This window comes from Arvicanthis niloticus, chromosome 11 (assembly GCF_011762505.2).
Source record: "Arvicanthis niloticus isolate mArvNil1 chromosome 11, mArvNil1.pat.X, whole genome shotgun sequence".
NCBI classification, from domain to species: domain Eukaryota; kingdom Metazoa; phylum Chordata; class Mammalia; order Rodentia; family Muridae; genus Arvicanthis; species Arvicanthis niloticus.
In genome coordinates this window covers 53,497,466-53,515,339 of record NC_047668.1, presented here as the reverse complement: position 1 = coordinate 53,515,339, position 17,874 = coordinate 53,497,466, and the positions used below count along the sequence as shown (strand labels likewise).

The following is a 17,874-nucleotide window of genomic DNA, read 5'->3' as shown; positions in this document are numbered from 1 at the left end:
CAGATGTGCACCATCATACCAGGCTATGAGCAAAATGTTTGATCTGTTTTCAATGTAATCAATAGTGAATGGTAGGAAACTATCAGAAGATGAAGGGTGGGGAAAGAGGAGAGCTGAAGTTACTGGTCAACCAGCTCTAGCCAGTCTTCTTGGCCCTCACCTTGTAATGGCAGATCTGCACTTGTGGGATTCAGGGTCCCACATAGGCTGTGTTTCTGAGTCTCTTCCCTGCTCAGCACCCATGAGAGAGAGGAACTGAGTTCCTGGCTTCCCACCATCTCACGGCATGAAATAGTGCTCCCTGCCTCTGTGTCTGTTCACTCCACACTTTGGCTACTGTCTGCTCTGCGAGGGAGGGCTTTCCAGGCTCCATTAGGCACTGGTGCTCCCTGCACAGTGGGTATTGCAAACCTTGCCCACACAGCCCCACTCCCAGACCTCAGCTTACCAGACCCTTCTTTTCAGCCTCTTTGATATCCTTGCTGAGCCTTGAGGCTCGGAACTGCTTTTCAAAAAAAAGCTGGCTTGGATTGACAGTCTTCTCCTCCTTAGGCAGATGGGACTTTAACGTACAGACAAGCTTTTCAGAACTGAGAAGAAAAGAGAAAAAAAATCTCAACTCGGCACAAACAATTCTACCATTCAAACGTTATTGAAAACATGATATTCGGTGGCTAGACATCACTGGTGCCTGTTCATCTGTTCTGTTTGGGATCATGTTCATGTGGGGATATGTGGGGATAATGCTTCATGTGGGGATACTGTGGACCTGAAGGATGAGGTTAGTATAGGAGGTGCTGAAGTCAGGGGATGAAAGGACTGTGGAACCCTGGTCTCTTCCTTTCTCTTTCTGCATTTCAGGAGCAATCTAACCCTACAGAAGCTCCTGCTGTGGCGCTACCTATCAGAGGCCCAAAGCGATTGAGGCTGCTCAATTACAAACTTTATCCTTCCAAATTGTGAGCTAAATAAACCTTTGTTAGCCAAATGCCACAGGTGAAGCAGGCTAACACAACATCAGGTGAGGCACGGGGCCTTTCTCCAGCTGCAGCTGAGGTGGCACATCAATCCAGAGACCAGGCTTGGAGCAGAGGAACCATCAGGCAGCCTGTAGGAACTCAGACCAGGAAGCCAAGGGGAACTGCACATCTCCTTGGTAGCACATGCACAAAGCAGAGAGAACAGAAACAGGAAGCAGCTTGTCGAAGAGAAGTGATGGTAAGAAGCACAGTCTCAAGGATCAGACAGGGGCCGTGGTCCTCAAGCAGCCTGCTTTCTTGCTGATTATATAAGGGGGCTTTCTAATGTAGCCAGCCTTCTCCATTTTTTTTTAACTTGAGAAAGATTCTGCTTTTTGCAATCAACTGCCCCTCGTTAGTCAAGTGTATCACTCTTAAGTTCTTTACCCTCTGGACATGTCCCCTCAGAGAGTCATTGCCTATCCCTACTAAGGAGATAAGCTTTCTCTTTCCTCAACCCTTATGTATCTCATAAGAATTTGTTCAATATCTATCCACTGGAAACATCAAGATAAACAGGACGTGGCCCAGCTGTTGTGGGTTGCCTTGCTGCTGTTTGTATTTGATGTTAATTCTACTTCCTCAAAAGGGGCTGTCCCCAAAGAGCAGTAGATCACCTACCTAGGTGACCTCACTGAACCTTCTCCCCATCCCGACTGCTCAAATAAAGGCTAGAGCCAATGATTGGGCAGTGAAGGGGAAAGGTGGGACAGGAGGTCTCAGAACGGAGGAAGAGGAGGGGAAGGAAGACAGAACAGAAGCACATGGTTTGGAGAAGCCACAAGTAACAAGGGGTCTCATAGCTGGGGAATAAATCAATATAGTGATAGATCTGCCCAATCTAGACATATAGCTTATAAATACATAAATATAATAACTAGATTATATGTTCCTTATACAGGCTTTATTGGGGTAAGAAATTACCATAACATCTAACACTCAAGGTCTGCTTGTTAAGAGGTGGTATTGTAGAGAAATTTCCCTTAATTATCTGATTGGCTAAGAAAGATGGCAAATAGCCAATCATTAGACAAAAATGAGGAGGCTAATTTTCCAGGCAAGACAGGAAGAGGAGGGAGACGGACTTGGAGGAGACTGGACGGAGGAGGACAGGGGAGAGTTGGAAGGGAGATGGAGCAGAAGCCCTGGAGAAACTGCAAGTAGCGGGGATTTCATAGCTGGGGAAGAAAATGGTGTAGAGGCAAATCTGCCCACTATAGGTGTGCAGTTTATAAATATACAACTGAGTTGTGTTTTCCTTGCATGGGCTTATTGGGGGTGGAGATTTACTGCAACAAAATGGCACCCAACGTATCAATTAGAACTCAACTAACCTGAGATAAAAGATCACTGCCCCTCCCTCATCCCCAATACAAGGCTAGGGCAGCAATCTAGGCTGTAGCAGTGTGTGGAATAAAAGCTGACTGGAACTGAGTGGCCTACAGAGAACTGTAGAGAGGCTCCCTCCCCAAGCCCTAGGCAGACAGCTACAGCCTTGAGTTGGACTTGGGCAGACACAGTGAACTGATTGGAGCATATACGCCTGAGAGAGCCTTTATGTGTTTGCTTCCCCATATCCTCCATGTCTACACAGGACATGGACAGCCAGACTATGAATTGAACACAGAGGGAGATGAAGGTTCAAAGGGCTCCAGATCAGGTAATAAGTATCATACATTGATACTTAAAGATGAGAAACACAATAAATACCTTTTGGGCTTTAAGGGAGGATGTTCTGAATGGTTTGACAGGGGTGGATACAAAGGAAATAGACACCTTGTCATTTACCGGTATTGCAATATTCCTTGCCTTAGAAAAGAGATTACAGGTAACACTGGAACTAAAGGTTCAGGATTTTATAGGTCAAGATAAGTAACAGAAAGAAGAAAATAAAGGTTGGAGACAGGAGCTGGAAGAGACACTAGAAAAAAAGGATTCAACAATTCACACATCAAACTGAACAGCAAGGAGATAGAGATAAAATTTGGAAGCAAAGTCTAGAGGATAATTTACTAAAGCTAGGAGACCAAAATAAGACAGACGCTGCAATATCAGAACACAACATAAAGAGAAGTTAAGATTATGGAAGCGGGCCTAGAACATAAGATACAAGAAATTATAGAGTAACATGAACAACAGAAAGAAAAATTTAAGACTTGGCAATGTGTCCTAGAGAAAATACTAAAATTGATGACACAGGAAATTATAGATCAAAATAAGCAACAGAAAGGTGAAAATGAAGGAGGGAGACCGGAGCTGGAGAAGATGCTAGAACAGAGGATGCAGCAGCTCACAGGTCAGACTGAGCAGCAGAGAGAAAATGAGGATCGGAAGCAAGACTTGAAGAATAACCCTTTAAAATTAATCAATCAAAATAAAATAGATAGTAAAATATCAGAGTTGCAATATAAAGAAAAAATTAAAATGTGGAGGCAGAACCTTGAGCAGAGAATACAGGAAGAGTGACAAAAGGAGAGATATGAAGCATGGGCACAGACCTGAAGGGAAGAAGTTAAAATCCCAGTTAAGGAAAGTACCCAGGTAGAGACAGAAGATAAAATGGGAAGAAAGCCAACCAAAGGTTATTAGAAAACAAACTGTAGTCTATCCAGTTAATATACAACAAAACCCTCCAGGTGATGATTATCCACAGGGTTATCAGGAACTCAAATGGCAACCCATAGATGTCTTAGAACGGAGGAGATTTAAGGAAAATATCACTGATTTTGGAATGAATTCTCCATTTGTAAAACAAATCCTGACTTCTTGGCCTATTAAAAATAGAATAATCTTCCAAGACTGGAAGGATATGGCAAGAGCAATACCAGAACTGCGTCACATTTACAATGGTGCCCATGGTGGAGAGAAGAGGTGAGGGGAGAGCACGACACGATAGAGCCAGGGGAGGAGAGATTTCCACAGGGCAGCTGCTTGGTGGAGGTCGATTTGCTGAGGTAGAGGTGCAGGCTGTATATGATGAAGAAACTCTGGCATTGTGTCGATTGTCAGCCTTAAAGGCCTTCGGACAAAGTCACAGAATCAGGGAAAAGACTTGAACCATTGGACTGTCCAGGCTGTCCATAAACAAGATACAGCAGAGACTGACAATTTAGCTCTACCACTAGGAGCCACTGCTGATAAGACACCAACAGCCTTGCCTCTAAGGTGGTTGACTGACCGGATTGATCAGTGGTCTATAACAAAAGAAAAACTACAGGCATTAGAACAACTAGTCTAGGAGCAGCTGGAGGCTCAGCATATGGAGATGTCCACCAGCCCTTGGAATTCTCCAGTATTTGTCATTTAAAAAAAAAAAATTGGCAAATAGAGGATGTTGGCAGATCTCAGAAGGATTAATAAGGTTATTCAGCCAATGGGGTCCTGACAGCCCATTGCCTTCCTTGTTGCCTAAGGAATGGCCTATCATAGTGATTGATCTTTTTCACAATTCTTCTACATGAGCATGATAAGAAAAGGCTTGCTTTCTCAGTACCTACCTTCAGTAGAGGTCGCCCAATAAAAAAATATCATTAGAAAGTCCTGTCACAAGGAATATTAAATAGCCCTACCTTGTGTCAATATTCTGTAAAACAGCCATTAGAGATAATTTGCAAACAATTTCACCAATCCATTATTTATCATTCCATGGATGACACCCTATTGGCTAATCCAGATATAAATATCCTGGAAAGAATGTTTGATGAAGAAAATAAAAAGAAACTTCTGCCTTGCTGGGGTTTGCAAATTGCCCCTGAAGAAATACAAAAAGGGAGTTCTATTAATTATCTAGGGTATAGAATAGATCTACAAAAGGTTAGGCCACAAAAGCTGAAAACTAGAAGAAACCAATTAAGGACCCTTAAAAAAAATCATTAACTGTCTGTGGCCTGCAATTGGCTTGACAACTCAAGAGCTAAGCAATTTATTTCAAACCTTACAAGGTGATAAAGATTTAAATAGCCCCAGGAAACTATCAGGAGTTAGCTTTGGTAGAAAGAAAATTGCAGGATACACATCTAGATCGTATTGATCCAAAGACGGCCTGCATCTTAGTTATCTTACCTTCTACTCATTCTCCTACAGGAATTCTCATGCAGAAGGAAGATTATATCTTAGAATGGATATTTTTAGCACATAAACAGAGTAAGAAACTAAAAACCTACATTGAGAAGGTCTCTGAATTGATACTAAAAGGAAAAATGAAACTTGGACAATTAGTCGGAATGGACCCAGCTGAGATTGTGGTACCTTTTACTAACGCAGAGATGGTTTTGTTATGGGCAAAAGGTATGCAGTAACTTCTTGGGAGAGATTAACAACAGATACCCTAAAAGCAAGTGACTCCGATTTATAAAAATAACTAATTAGATTCTCTCTCGTCTGATAAAGGAAACTCCAATATCTGGAGCCCCTACATTTTACACTGATGTTAGTAAGTCAGGAAAGGCAGGATATAAATCAGAAGATGTAAGTAAAGTGGCTGAGAGTTCTTATAAGTCCATTCAAAAATCAGAATTATATGCAATACTCATGGTGTTGTCAGACTTTCAAGAGTCCTTTAATATAGTAACTGACTCAATATGCAGAAAGGGTTGTTTTACACATAGAGACTGCTGAACTTATTCAGGATGATTCTGAATTGACCTCACTATTTATTCAGCTACAAGTGATCAGAAATAGGAGTAACCCACTATATATAACACACATAAGATCCCACACAGCGTCTCACAGGCTGTAAGGCCCAAACTCCACTTTGAGGGTCACAGGAAGCCACTGAACAGTTTTCCACTGGGAAGTGATCCTTCATCCTTTTAGATGGAAAAGGCCAGGATAAAGGAAGGCCAGCAGAGCTGTGACTTTGAAGGCTGAGGAGCTGAGAGGGAGCTCAGAGAGAGGAAAGTCAGAGAGCCTCCTCCTCACGGAGAAATTCTGTAACTGTGTTACATAAAAATGGTCTTAACGGTGAAAGAAACTGAGAGAGTAGTGCACAGCGTACATCACGGGGGTGGGGGGTGAGGTGAAGCAGCACTGCTTTTTCCAGGGACACAGGACAGAGAAGCAACTGGTGGCTGCCTATAATCTAGTACGTGAGAAGCAGAGCTGGGATGGAGAGTTTGAGGCCAGACTACGCTCTAACTCAAAGCTCTGCCTCAGAACAGAGGAGGAAAGAGAGACTTGTGCTTCTGTGCAAGCAGGTAAGATTTGCAGAGTGCATCTATTGCAACAACCAGAAAGAACCAGACATCTCCCTGGACTGTTCATGACTGTGAAGTCACTGGACAGCCATGGAGCAATGCCAGAGCAACTTTTAGGAGGGGATTCTTTTATATTTATTTTTTTTTGAGATTGATTCATTTCTATGTTTTGCCTCTATGTATTTCTGTATACTATATGTATGCAATCCCCATGGAGATCAGAAAAGAGCATTGGGTCCCCTTACAGACAGCTGTGAACTACCATGTGGGTGCTGGGATTTGAACTTGGGTCCTTTGGAAGAGCACCTTTCCCTTTGGTTTATGAACCAAAGAAACTCAGTCTGGCTACTTCAGCTTTGTGCCAGAGATCTAATTAATAAGACAAAGGAAAGAAATAAAAGGTAAAAGAAATGGAAAACAGTAACTAAAACCCTTCATATTTAACAGATAATGGGATGCTCTATATAGAAAAATTCAGAAGGCTATAAATAATTGTTTTGTTTTATGAGACAGGATTTCTCTGTGCAGCCTTGACTCTTCTGAAATATTCTAAATATTAAAAATAAAACGTGATATATATGCACACATGTGTGCACGCACACACACACGCACACACACATATATACATTACTTTGTTGCAGGTTTTAGCAGCATCCATAACACCCCCGCCTCTATCCATGCAGCCTTACTTCCCTAACAATGAGAACTGTCTCCAAATACTACTACTCTGTGGACAAGATTAGTCCTAGCGCAGTTCCTCAATACAAAGCATTTTCTGGTCCCAAACACCAGTAAGCACCATGTATGCATAAGAAATCTGTGGGTAGTTAGTTAGCAGTGTTCTTAGTCTGTTAACATTACACAGACTTTAATTTTGTGGCTAGATATACAGAAATAAAAATGATTTGTAAATTGACTTTGTACTTGATAATATTTTCTAAACTTTAATATTTTAATTGAGAATGCATGTACATATACATGTATGTACACGTATATACACAATGCACTTTGATCACATCACCCCTCACTCCTCCCTTAGCTCCGCCCACATTCATTCCCCATCTCTCATCCCTCATCCTCTCCCAACTTCATGTCCTTAAAAAAAAAAATAACCCACAAGTCCAATTTGTGTTGCCCATATACTCATGGGGGGGGGCAAGAGAAATCTACAAATTCAATGCAATTCCCATCAAAATTCCAAATCAATTCTTCATAGAGAAAGAGCAATTTGCAAAATCATTTAGAATAACAAAAAAAAACCCAGGATAGCAAAAACTATTCTCAACAATAAAAGATGATCTGGGGGAATCACCATCCCTGACCTCAAGCTGTACTACAGAGCAATAGTGATAAAAACTGCATGGTATTGGTACAGAGACAGGCAGGAAGATCAATGGAATAGAATTGAAGATCCAGAAATGAACCCACACATCTATGGTCACTTGATCTTTGACAAAAGAGCTAAAACCATCCAGTGGAAAAAGGACAGCATTTTCAACAAATGGTGCTGGTTCAACTGGAGGTCAGCATGTAGAAGAATGCAAATCGATCCATTCTTATCTCCTTGTACAAAGCTCAAGTCCAAGTGGATCAAGGACCTTCACATAAAACTAGATACAATGAAACTAATAGAAGAGACGGTGGAGAAGACCCTCGAATACCTAGGCACAGGGGAAAAGTTCCTGAACAGAACACCAATGGCTTATGCTCTAAGATCAAGAATTGACAAATGGGACCTCATCAAATTGCAAAGCTTCTGTAAGGCAAAGGACACTGTCAATAGGACAAAACAGCAACCAACAGATTGGGAAAAGATCTTTACCAATCCTAGATCCATTGGAGGCTAATATCCAATATATACAAAGAACTCAAGAAATTAGACACCAGACAACAAAATAACCCCATTAAAAATGGGGTACAAATCTAAACAAAGAATTTTCAACTATGGAAACACGAATGGCTGAGAAGCACCTTAAGAAATGCTCAACATCCTTAGTCATCAGGGAAATGCAAATCAAAACAACCCTGAGATTCCACCTCACACCAGTCAGAATGGCTAAGATCAAAAACTCAGGTGATAGTAGATGCTGGCGAGGATGTGGAGAAAGAGGAACACTCCTCCATTGTTGGTGGGATTGCAAGCTGGTACAACCACTCTAGAAATCAATCTGGCGGTTCCTCAGAAAGTTGGACATAGCATTACCTGAGGACCCAGCTATATCACTCCTGGGCATATACCCAGAAGATGCTCCAACATATAATAAGGACATATGCTCCATTATGTTCATAGCAGCCTTATTTATAATAGCCAGAAGCTGGAAAGAACCCAGATGTCCTTCAACAGAGGAATGGATACAGAAAATGTGGGACATTTACACAATGGAGTTATTACTCAGCTATTAAAAACAATGAATTCAAGAAAATCTTAGGTAAATGGATGGAACTAGAAAATATCATCCTGACTGAGGTAACCCAATCACAAAAGAACACATGGTATGCACTCACTGATAATTAGATATTAGCCCAAAAGCTCTCAATATCCAAGATACAACTCACAGACCACATGAAGTTCATGAACAAGGAAGACCAAAGTGTGGATGCTTTGGCCCTTCTTAGAAGAGGTAACAAAATACTCATAGAAGCAAATATGGAGAAAAAGCATGGAACAGAAACTGGAGGAGGGGCCGTCCAGAGACTGCTCCACCTGGGTATCCATCCCCTTGTGCAGTCACCAAAGGTAGACACTGATGTGGATGCCAGGAAGTGCATGCTGACAGGAGCCTGATATAGCTGTCTCCTTAGAGGTCTGCCAGACCCTGAAATATACAGAGGTGGATGCTCACAGCTAACCACTGAGCTGATCATGGGGTTCCCAATGGAGGAGTGAGAGAGAGCTGAAAGGGTTTGTGGCCCCATGGGGAGAGCAACAATACCAACCAACCAGAGCTCCCAGGGTCTAAACCCCAGCCTAGGAGCACATAAGGAGGGACCCATGGCCCCAGCTGTATATGTAAGGGAGGATGACAGTGTCAGGCATAGGTGGGTAAGGAAGTCCTTGGTCCAGTGAAGGCTGGACGCTCCAGTGTAGGAGAAATTGTGGGTGGAGAGGTGGGCGTGGGAGGGTGGGTGGGGGGCATATCCTCATAGAAGCAGGAGGAGGGGGATGGGATAGGGGGTTCCTGGGTGGTGGGGAAAGGGGATTACATCTGAAATGTAAATAAAATATCCAATAAAAATTAAAAAAATAACCCATAAGTCCAATTTGTGTTGCTCATATGGCAACATGGGGGGACCTACCAAGGGCCATGCCCTCAAGACAAACTCACTCCCCTTGCCTAAAAGTCATCAACTGTCAATAGCCCCTCAGCTAGGGGTAGGGGCTCCTGTGCCCCTCCCTGGAATTCTTTTATTTTTAATATTTTATTTATATTTCAGAAGAGCCAGGACTGCACAGAGAAATCCTGTCTCATAAAACAATTATTTATGGCCTGAGGTTTTCTATATAGAGCATCATATTATCTGTTAAATATGAAGGGTTTTATTTACTACTTTCCATCCTGTTTACCTTTTGTTTCTGCCCCTTGTCTTATTAGATCTCTGGCACAAAACTAAAGGGACAAGAGTGAGTTTCTTTGGTTCATAAACCAAGGGGAAAGCTTTTGTGTTTCTCTGTGATCTCTACGATTTACAGAACTCTACTGCAAATTAAGTGAGTTCATTTCTATCTCCCTAAACTGTGCTAATTTGGGGGGTTGTGACTAGATTTTTAATTACATTAATTTTCTACGTTTAGTAAAACCATTATGACTATTCCTACTCTGTTCCTGCGGTTAATGTGAAAAATCACAGTGGTTTTCAAAAGCTACTTTGCTACAAACACTTAAAGATATTTTGAATCTATCACTGGGGTTCAATGGCCACCAGCAGTTGACCACACCCATTCCCTCCTCTAGGCTCCCTTTTTATTCTCGTTCTGGACACTTCCTAGAGCCCACCCCACGCTCACTCCACCTCTCCCTGCTAGCTGGCTTACCTGGCTCCCCTGTACCTGTTCCTGCCACTGGGCTTACTCTGCATGAACCGCACAGAGGCTCTCTGCCTCTCTCTGGGACCAGTGCAATGGGGCCTGAGTGGGAACGGGGGTGACCTGGTGAAGGGGAGACCCTTCTCAGTTTCTTTGGCTTCCTTTCGTGTGCCATGCTGTTTTCCTATAGGAAGACACAAGAGCAAAATCAAAGTCTTTAAAAACAAGCCCAGTACTCTTGGGGTGGGACTATTTGACACTTAGCTGTGTCTTCAATGCAGCCTCTGGTTGGTCGCAAAGCACCTCTGCCATGTTGGTAACTGGGTCCTTTTTCTTCTCCAAGCTTTTGCTGTTTTTGAAACAGACATTCACACAATGGAGACACTTTGGTCTACAGGAAAAAAAGAGAGAGAGAGAGAAAGAGAGAGACTCTTTGAGGTCCCCACTACAGTTTAAATCTCGACCTAAGTACAGGAGTATGGCCTTACTCCACCAAAGCTGTCAAAGTCCAGACTTAGGAATGATGTCAGCCCACAGCACCATGGGTGAGCCTGCCTCCAGTGGGGATGTTGCACTGAGTGTAAATGCTGATCACAGAAAGGCCTACCCATATGGAAGAGACCTTCTCTCTGTAGTTTTACTAAATCACTACACCAGTCAATAATTGCTCAGCCAATCCATGCTATCCCAAGGCCAAGCTCCACCCTCCCAGGTTTCTCAGTGTAGAACAAACAAGTCCCACCGGTGGCAGCTTGGTTATGACAGGCTCTGCTCATCCCTTTAGGAGCACAGTGTTCCTAACCCGTCCTGGGAGAAGTCCTCCTCGGAACACCACCCACTGCTCTTAAAATGGCAAGAAGAGCAGGGTTAAGGAACATAAGAGTGTTGGGGTGTGGGAGGCACAGAGGCCATTAAAAAGGAGTGTTCTCCTCTAACATAAGCCTTAGGAAGAGGGTCTCACTTGCTCTTCTCCACTCCTGAAAGATCACACGCTTTCATTTCAAGACACCTAGATTATATCCAGAGTTCCAGCTCTTAAGACATTTAGGAGTTAATATCCAATGCACATCTTCTGAAGTTTTGTTTACAAATACACTCGATGATTATCAATGTCTCTAACACTCTACCTATACTCTTCTGTATTTCCTGTAAATACCAAGGAGCGAAGATTCTACGGACCACACCTAGAGCCAGCAGAGTTAAACTTGTTACTGCAAACGAGGACATAAATTCATGACCTCAAAATGAAAAACAACTTTAAAATCAGACGCCGGAGTGCTGGAGTTCTGTAAAGCCACAACAAGGAGAAGAACTGTCTGTCCCTAAGCTTAGTGGTCACCTGACTGCATGGCCATGCAGTCCCCTTCTCCCACTCAGGCTATAGAGACACTCGCCTGGCCCTGCTCAGAACTGGGACTTGCCGTTGACCCCAGCCTGGTAAGCAGAGCTGAAGGTCAACCTAGGCAGTGCTGGAGACTCTGTACTTCTGATCAAAGGAGCAGGATGCAGAGTCCCAGACACCATGTGAACCTGATGCCTGGAGCTGTGAGCAACATCAGGCACACAGTAGGACAGAAGAAAAAAAACAACAGGAGAGGAAGAAAACAAAGAGCATCATTGCTAAGTAAGGAAAGGATAGACCATACCAGTTTATTTGTGTGCTTTAAGCAGTGTTCATATTTCACTTGGTTTTTTCCAGGTTTTTTAGATGAAATGACTTTATCTATAATTTTCTGCTGAAGAGGCTGTGCCACATTTTCAACCCATTTCTTATGTAACATCTCCTTTCTTCTTTCCTTAAAAACAGCCAGATGCTGTAAATATGTATCCAATCTCTAACAAAGTAATAGAAAAAGGCAAATTACAAACATTTTCACTTATTATCATTTTATTAGTGAGGGAGGAGATACCCATAAGCTCTGCTATCTGTGCTGCCTACTCCTTAAGCCAAATAACTGGAGTGCAGAATAAACTTCAGAAAGAGAACACAGGACAGGAAGAAAATAAGGAAAATTCTAAATGTCTCTGCACCTTTGGATTAAACTGTTATCCAACTCATAAACCAAATTTAGCTTTTCCTAACTCACTCACCAAATTCTTATTTCTTTCTAAAATCTTCAAAATGTTACCCAGTCACGCATTCCATATCTAGGATTCACCGCCAAGGTCTGTGCCTGAACGGGAAGAGCAGTTCCAAGCCAGCAATCTAGCAAGTTGCCTGGATACCACTCTCTGCTGCTTTTGATACTCAAATGAGGACTTAAGGGCAAGTGTTCACTGCCTAGCCCACTGCTCTCTCTAACTATTTTGAAAGACAGAAAGAGAATGTAAATTGTGAATCACAATAAAAATGCCAAGGAATTGTAATAATACTAAATTTTAATCTTTCAGACAAAAACTACTTTAAAGCTTGTTAATCCCATAGAGATTATTAGTCACTTACCCTTAAATACTAATTAATTGTTGGTGGTTTTATATAGTCCAATACAGAATGAAAAAAGTGGAGAAAAAGAGGCCAGGTTTGCTAGAAAAGATATTCTGTTTAGTATAAGACCAAGATGGGGAACAGTTAAAACAGTCACTTAGACTCCTCGAGGGCAAGCAGGCCCATATAAAATGTGGGACATTGCAGTGATCCCACAGGGGGTGACAGATGGTCAGTGCTCCACACCTTTTGAGTGCCACCAGAGGTGCCTCATTCTGCCTGCAAGTGAGTCTCTGGCAGACTATCACAGCCTAAATGTTAAGTGTCCCCCAAAACTCGAGTGCTGGTTTGTGTTTCCAACTGGTGGGGCTATTGGAGTGGGGTGGAAACTTTAAGAGGCAGGGCTGGTTGTCAAGAGCATACATTTGAAGGAGACACTGAGACTCTGGCCCCTTCGTTCCTTTCGTTTTGCTTCCTGGACAGAGGTGAGCAGCTCTGCGACTCCTTACCATCATGCTCTGCTCTATACAGACTCTCAATGGACGGTGTGACTGTGAGAGAGCCCCTGAGTCTCTGAGACAAACACATCCTCGCTCTTCTAAGCTTGTTAATCTTCCCGGCAGAGCGCGGCGGTGGCAGCTCTTGGCCGTGCTGCTAAGCGCCAGCCAGGCTTCTCCAGGCTTGCTCCTCAGAACACGGTGCGTAGTTGGAGCTTACCTTCACAACATAGTTTTCTCTAAATAATATCGCGTGCACAGCTTCGTCGATGTCTTCTCTAGCTAATACCTAAAAACAAAACTGAATGGTAGGTCAAAAATTCTGAGGGACCAATTGGAATGACAAATCCCAGGGCAATATTCCAATATCACTAGTACAACTGTGATGCCTGTATCTCAAAACATAGTTTTAACTTGTTACTGTGGAAAGATTTAAACACTATTCTCCATGAACCCATAACCTAGTTTTAATAAGTTGCAACTCGATCTCACTTCATATAAACCCCTGCTCATTTTTCTATCATCCACCTAGACTAGTTTGAAACACATTCCCTGACATTATATCATTACATTGTATTTTTGTTAATGTTCCAAGAAGTTGGGGCTGAAGAGATCGCTCAGCATTTATAAGCACATACTGCTCACGCAGAGAACGGAGTCTAAATCCCTGCACCTGAGTCCATCAGTTCAGTTCACAGCTGCCTATAACTCTAGCTCCACAGAACCCAACACCTCTGGCCTCTGTAGGCACCTGCATTAAAGTGCACATACCCACAAATAGCACATAATTCAAAATAAAATAAGAAAGTCCCAAGGAGCTTGCAGATCATTTTTATATAAAATGAGCTCTCTTTTTCAGACATTCTTATATCTTAGGAGCCTCTTGGAGATTTGCCTTTGGCTAGGTCACTTCATACATCAAAACTTCAAGGGTTGGGGATGTGGCTCGGTTGGTGGAATGCTTGCCTGGCAGACATGCACCCCTCGAAGCTCTCAGTTCAAGCCCTAAAATAGCACAGAATAGGTGTGGTGGTGTTAGAGACCAGCCTGAGTTACACGGGACACAAAAAAGAAACAGCAAAACTCAGAAAGTTCAACTTAGAGCTGACTCAGAAAAGCAGAAAACTCAACTCAGTGTAACTGGCCCAGAGCCTCAGGCCTGTGCAGGGTCTTGGAGTTTTCATTATGAGTCTGAGAAAGTCAATGCACCAAACCCTCAGGACAATGCTTTTCAGCAGCAGTGTTGTGAGTGGCTCAGCAGCTTTTCTCCTGAAATGACTATAGAGGAACAACTGGGAAGGCAGTGCAAACCCAGAGTCTGGGAGACATGCACTGTGGCCTAAATAACGGCCCCTCGTGAAAACTCTTATAATTTCTTAGAATTTTGTTATTCAACTGTGGCTCATTCTTCTGTTCTACCACACTGGATGTATAAAGACCAACTAAATCCTAACCTCAGGCACCACATCTGTAAATAAGAGAAGTCTCAAAAGGTAAGTTGCATTTTTCCACCCATAATTTATGCTCACATGAAATCCAAAGTGCTATCTGATCAGCTCATCGGATCTTCTCCAGTATAAGTTCTAGAATATGTGCAATTTTACTTTAAAACCTGGTCAGAACTATCTTAAGATGGCAATGGGAAAAAAGTATGTAAAACAAAATGTTCCCCTGATACTATACTGTGAGCATAGAATAATCGCTATTTAGAGAAGTGGAAACACATGTTGATAAGTCATTGGTATATTTATCACATATTTTAGCCTTCTTAGTAAGATTATAAGTAAATGAACAAATGTAATATACACTCTTAGTCAACAACTCTTTTTATTTGAAAAAAAAAAAAAAAGTTAGGTAGGATGGCACACACCGTTACTCCTACCACTCTGGAGGCAGAGCCAGGATCTCCAAAGTTCCAGGCTAGCCTAGTCTACATAGCAAATTCCAGACCAGCCAAGTCTACTATAAAATAATAACAGTGATGAAAAGGAGGAAGAGGAGAGGATGATGAGAGGCTGTCAAGATGGGTCAGCCACCATGCCCGGCCACCTGGGTTCAATCCCTGGGACACGTGGTAGGAGAGAACCCACTCCTGAAAATTGTCCTTTGGCCTCCTGTCCCTGTCTGTTTGCCTTCTGCATATACATAACATACAGATAAATATAATTTCATTCTTAAAAAGAGATCTAGATAATCTGTCATTGATAAGTCATTCTCTGGACTTCTTTCAGAAAATATAGATATGTTAATGATTCATTGCAGCTTCAATGAAATCCCTTGTTCAGAAATGTAAAAATATTAAACTCATATTTCACAATTCTCTTGTCATAATGGCAAAGTAGACAAGAAAAATTCTCAAGAGCTTTCCTTATAATGAGGCAAACCATTGAATCCTATAAAACTAAAGCTTTATGGACAAATCATTATCAGATGTGGAAAGGCAAACTCTGGGCTGTCACATTTACCTACCTAGGTTACCTACCTGGCAGCCAGCCTGTCCTTCAGGATGGCTTTTGGTCAAATTTGTACCCAGGCATTTCCACTGGATCCTTCTACATTCCTAATCTAAGCCATGAAATACTGAAAATATACACATGATTGAGGCCAAACTGGCCCTAAACTCAAGGAATTTTTGTGTCCCATTGAAAGATGCCTCAAAAAAAAAAAAAAAAAAAAATCAAGAGGCCTTGAAGTACTTTCACTCAAGTGACTCCCATGTCAATCTTGACAGCGGATCCATAATAGGAACTTCCACTTGGCTCCAAATAAAGTTAGCTTGCTTCTTATGAAAAAGGAAGGAAGGAAGGAAGGAAGGAAGAAAGGAAGGAAGGAAGACAAAAAAAAAAATGTGTAATGTTACCTCCATTAAAGAAACAGACTCTGGCTCTGGCCACTCCTTTAGTTTCTCCACACTGAAATGTTCATCACAGTTTGAAGTTTTTGTGTCAGCCATAAGTGGTAGAATCCCTGAGTAAGAAAAACGAAGATTTAGTATGTCAATGTGGAAAAAGCATGGTCTTAGAGACTCCGAACTAGGTTTAGACGCACCTCTTTCTTGTGTCCTAGAGACCCCTCCCTCGCTGTCCTGAAACAGAAGCAGATATCATTACTGGTTACACAGCCTGAAGCTGAGGGTGATCGCTCTCGGCAGGGAGAGGTGGCTGCCTCAGGCTGCAGGCCTCCCCCTGAAGGATGATGTTCCTGGGCTGGTGAGCGGGTAACGGAGGCTACCTTAGGCCTCAAATGGAAGCTCCTGTACTGGTGGCTCCACCTTAGGTCCCACAGGCCTCCCCTCAGATGGCTATTTCTGTGTTGCTAACTGCTTATTTCAGGCCCCCAGGCCTCCTCTCAGATGGATGTTCCCGTGCTGTTCGCTGGTCACTGCAGGACACAGGCCTCCCCTCCCAACAGATGGACGCTCCTGTGCGAGTCACTGGTCACCTCAGGCCCACAGGCCTCCCAGATTGCCTCAGGGCCGGCCTACTCTCCAGCTGGCTGCTGCCCTGTGCACACTGCACACTGCCTCAGCCAGGTCCGGTGGGTGGTGTCTCAGCCTCAGTCGGTGAGTGTACGAAGCTAGGCCGCGCGATCTAGCTGGCCTGCGACACCAACGTCCCTGGGAAGGAGAAAGAATGGCATATCCACAGAAAACTAGAACACTGTCTTTAAACTTAGCCTCTCTCCTTGCCTTTTGGAGGTGTTTCCCCTCAGTTTGTAGGTGTGTGGGATGTCAGAGTCCTTCGTTGAAGTTTGTTAGTATTGATATAAAAAATAATTTTAAAATTGTAAATACAAATGTATTTAATGTGTGTCATGATAGCAATTTTTTTCTTTTTTATTTTTTTTATATTTTATTTACATTTCAGATGCCATCCCCTTTCCCCATTTCCCCTCCCTAGAAAACCCCTATCCCATGCCCCCTTTTCCTTTTTGCTTTTATACATTTTTTAAAAATGTTAATCAAAGGCTTTATAAGTTTGGTAATGCTCAATCAGAAGTGTAACCCAATACCCAACCTAGATATATAAACTATCTTTGACTGGTAGATGATAGCAAATTGTAACACCTGAAAAATATTAAATATGGTAAAATATACAATGTAACAGTATCACATTCTGTGTGGTAGTTGTCCACAACTTTTTTATATTTCATCTTAAGCCTATGTACCCAGGGGCTGGCCTGGAATTTGAAATTCTCCTGAAAAAGCCTCCAGTGGGCTGTGTGGATTGCAGTCATGTACAGTCATGTACAGAAAGAAGCTCTTTCAAAGGAAATAGTTATGAAGTATTTGGAACTGCTATTCCCATCCAAGGACAGGGAAAGAAATCAGAGCCTACTCTCCACCATCTGGTAAGACAATCTTTGGAAACATATCTAAGAATTGCTTCGATATTCTATTGTGGTTGAGAACTGTGTAGCAATAGGTAAGGCAAGACAGACTGTTTTCATTATTGAAACTGGATGAGGGTTTCTTATATAGTTATCTCTATTTGTATACACTTTGCTGAAATTTCGCACCATATTTTAAATTTTTTTATTGAGCTTTCACCTGGAACCATATGTAGATTGAAGGAAAGATTTTAAGAAACTGGATAACTGTTCTGGGGAATACGGCAGATAATGAATATGGAATGAGACAGTACAATCACTGTCTTAAGGCTCAATTTCAACGATGTCCGGGCAGAAAGATATCTTAGTCACAAACCAAATGAAT

General features: G+C 42.4%; 1 protein-coding gene across 2 annotated transcripts in view; it reads right to left on the bottom strand.

The window, feature by feature from the left end:
• Positions 1–17,755, bottom strand: part of Fam228a (family with sequence similarity 228 member A) — a 22,652-nt gene extending 4,897 nt beyond the window's left edge. Inside the window, exons 1-8 of one of the 2 annotated variants that reach the window (XM_034514068.2) lie at positions 16,392–17,755; positions 16,209–16,245; positions 16,021–16,127; positions 13,381–13,449; positions 11,885–12,073; positions 10,542–10,629; positions 10,248–10,422; positions 449–590 (exon numbers count right to left, since the gene is read on the bottom strand). In XM_034514068.2, coding sequence (XP_034369959.1) covers positions 449–590; positions 10,248–10,422; positions 10,542–10,629; positions 11,885–12,073; positions 13,381–13,449; positions 16,021–16,113 — 756 coding nt within the window. In that variant the 5' untranslated portion in view covers positions 16,114–16,127; positions 16,209–16,245; positions 16,392–17,755. The remainder of the gene's footprint in view (positions 1–448; positions 591–10,247; positions 10,423–10,541; positions 10,630–11,884; positions 12,074–13,380; positions 13,450–16,020; positions 16,128–16,208; positions 16,246–16,391) is intronic. The other variant, XM_076942147.1, reaches the window with a different exon arrangement.
• Positions 17,756–17,874: the final 119 nt, after the last annotated feature.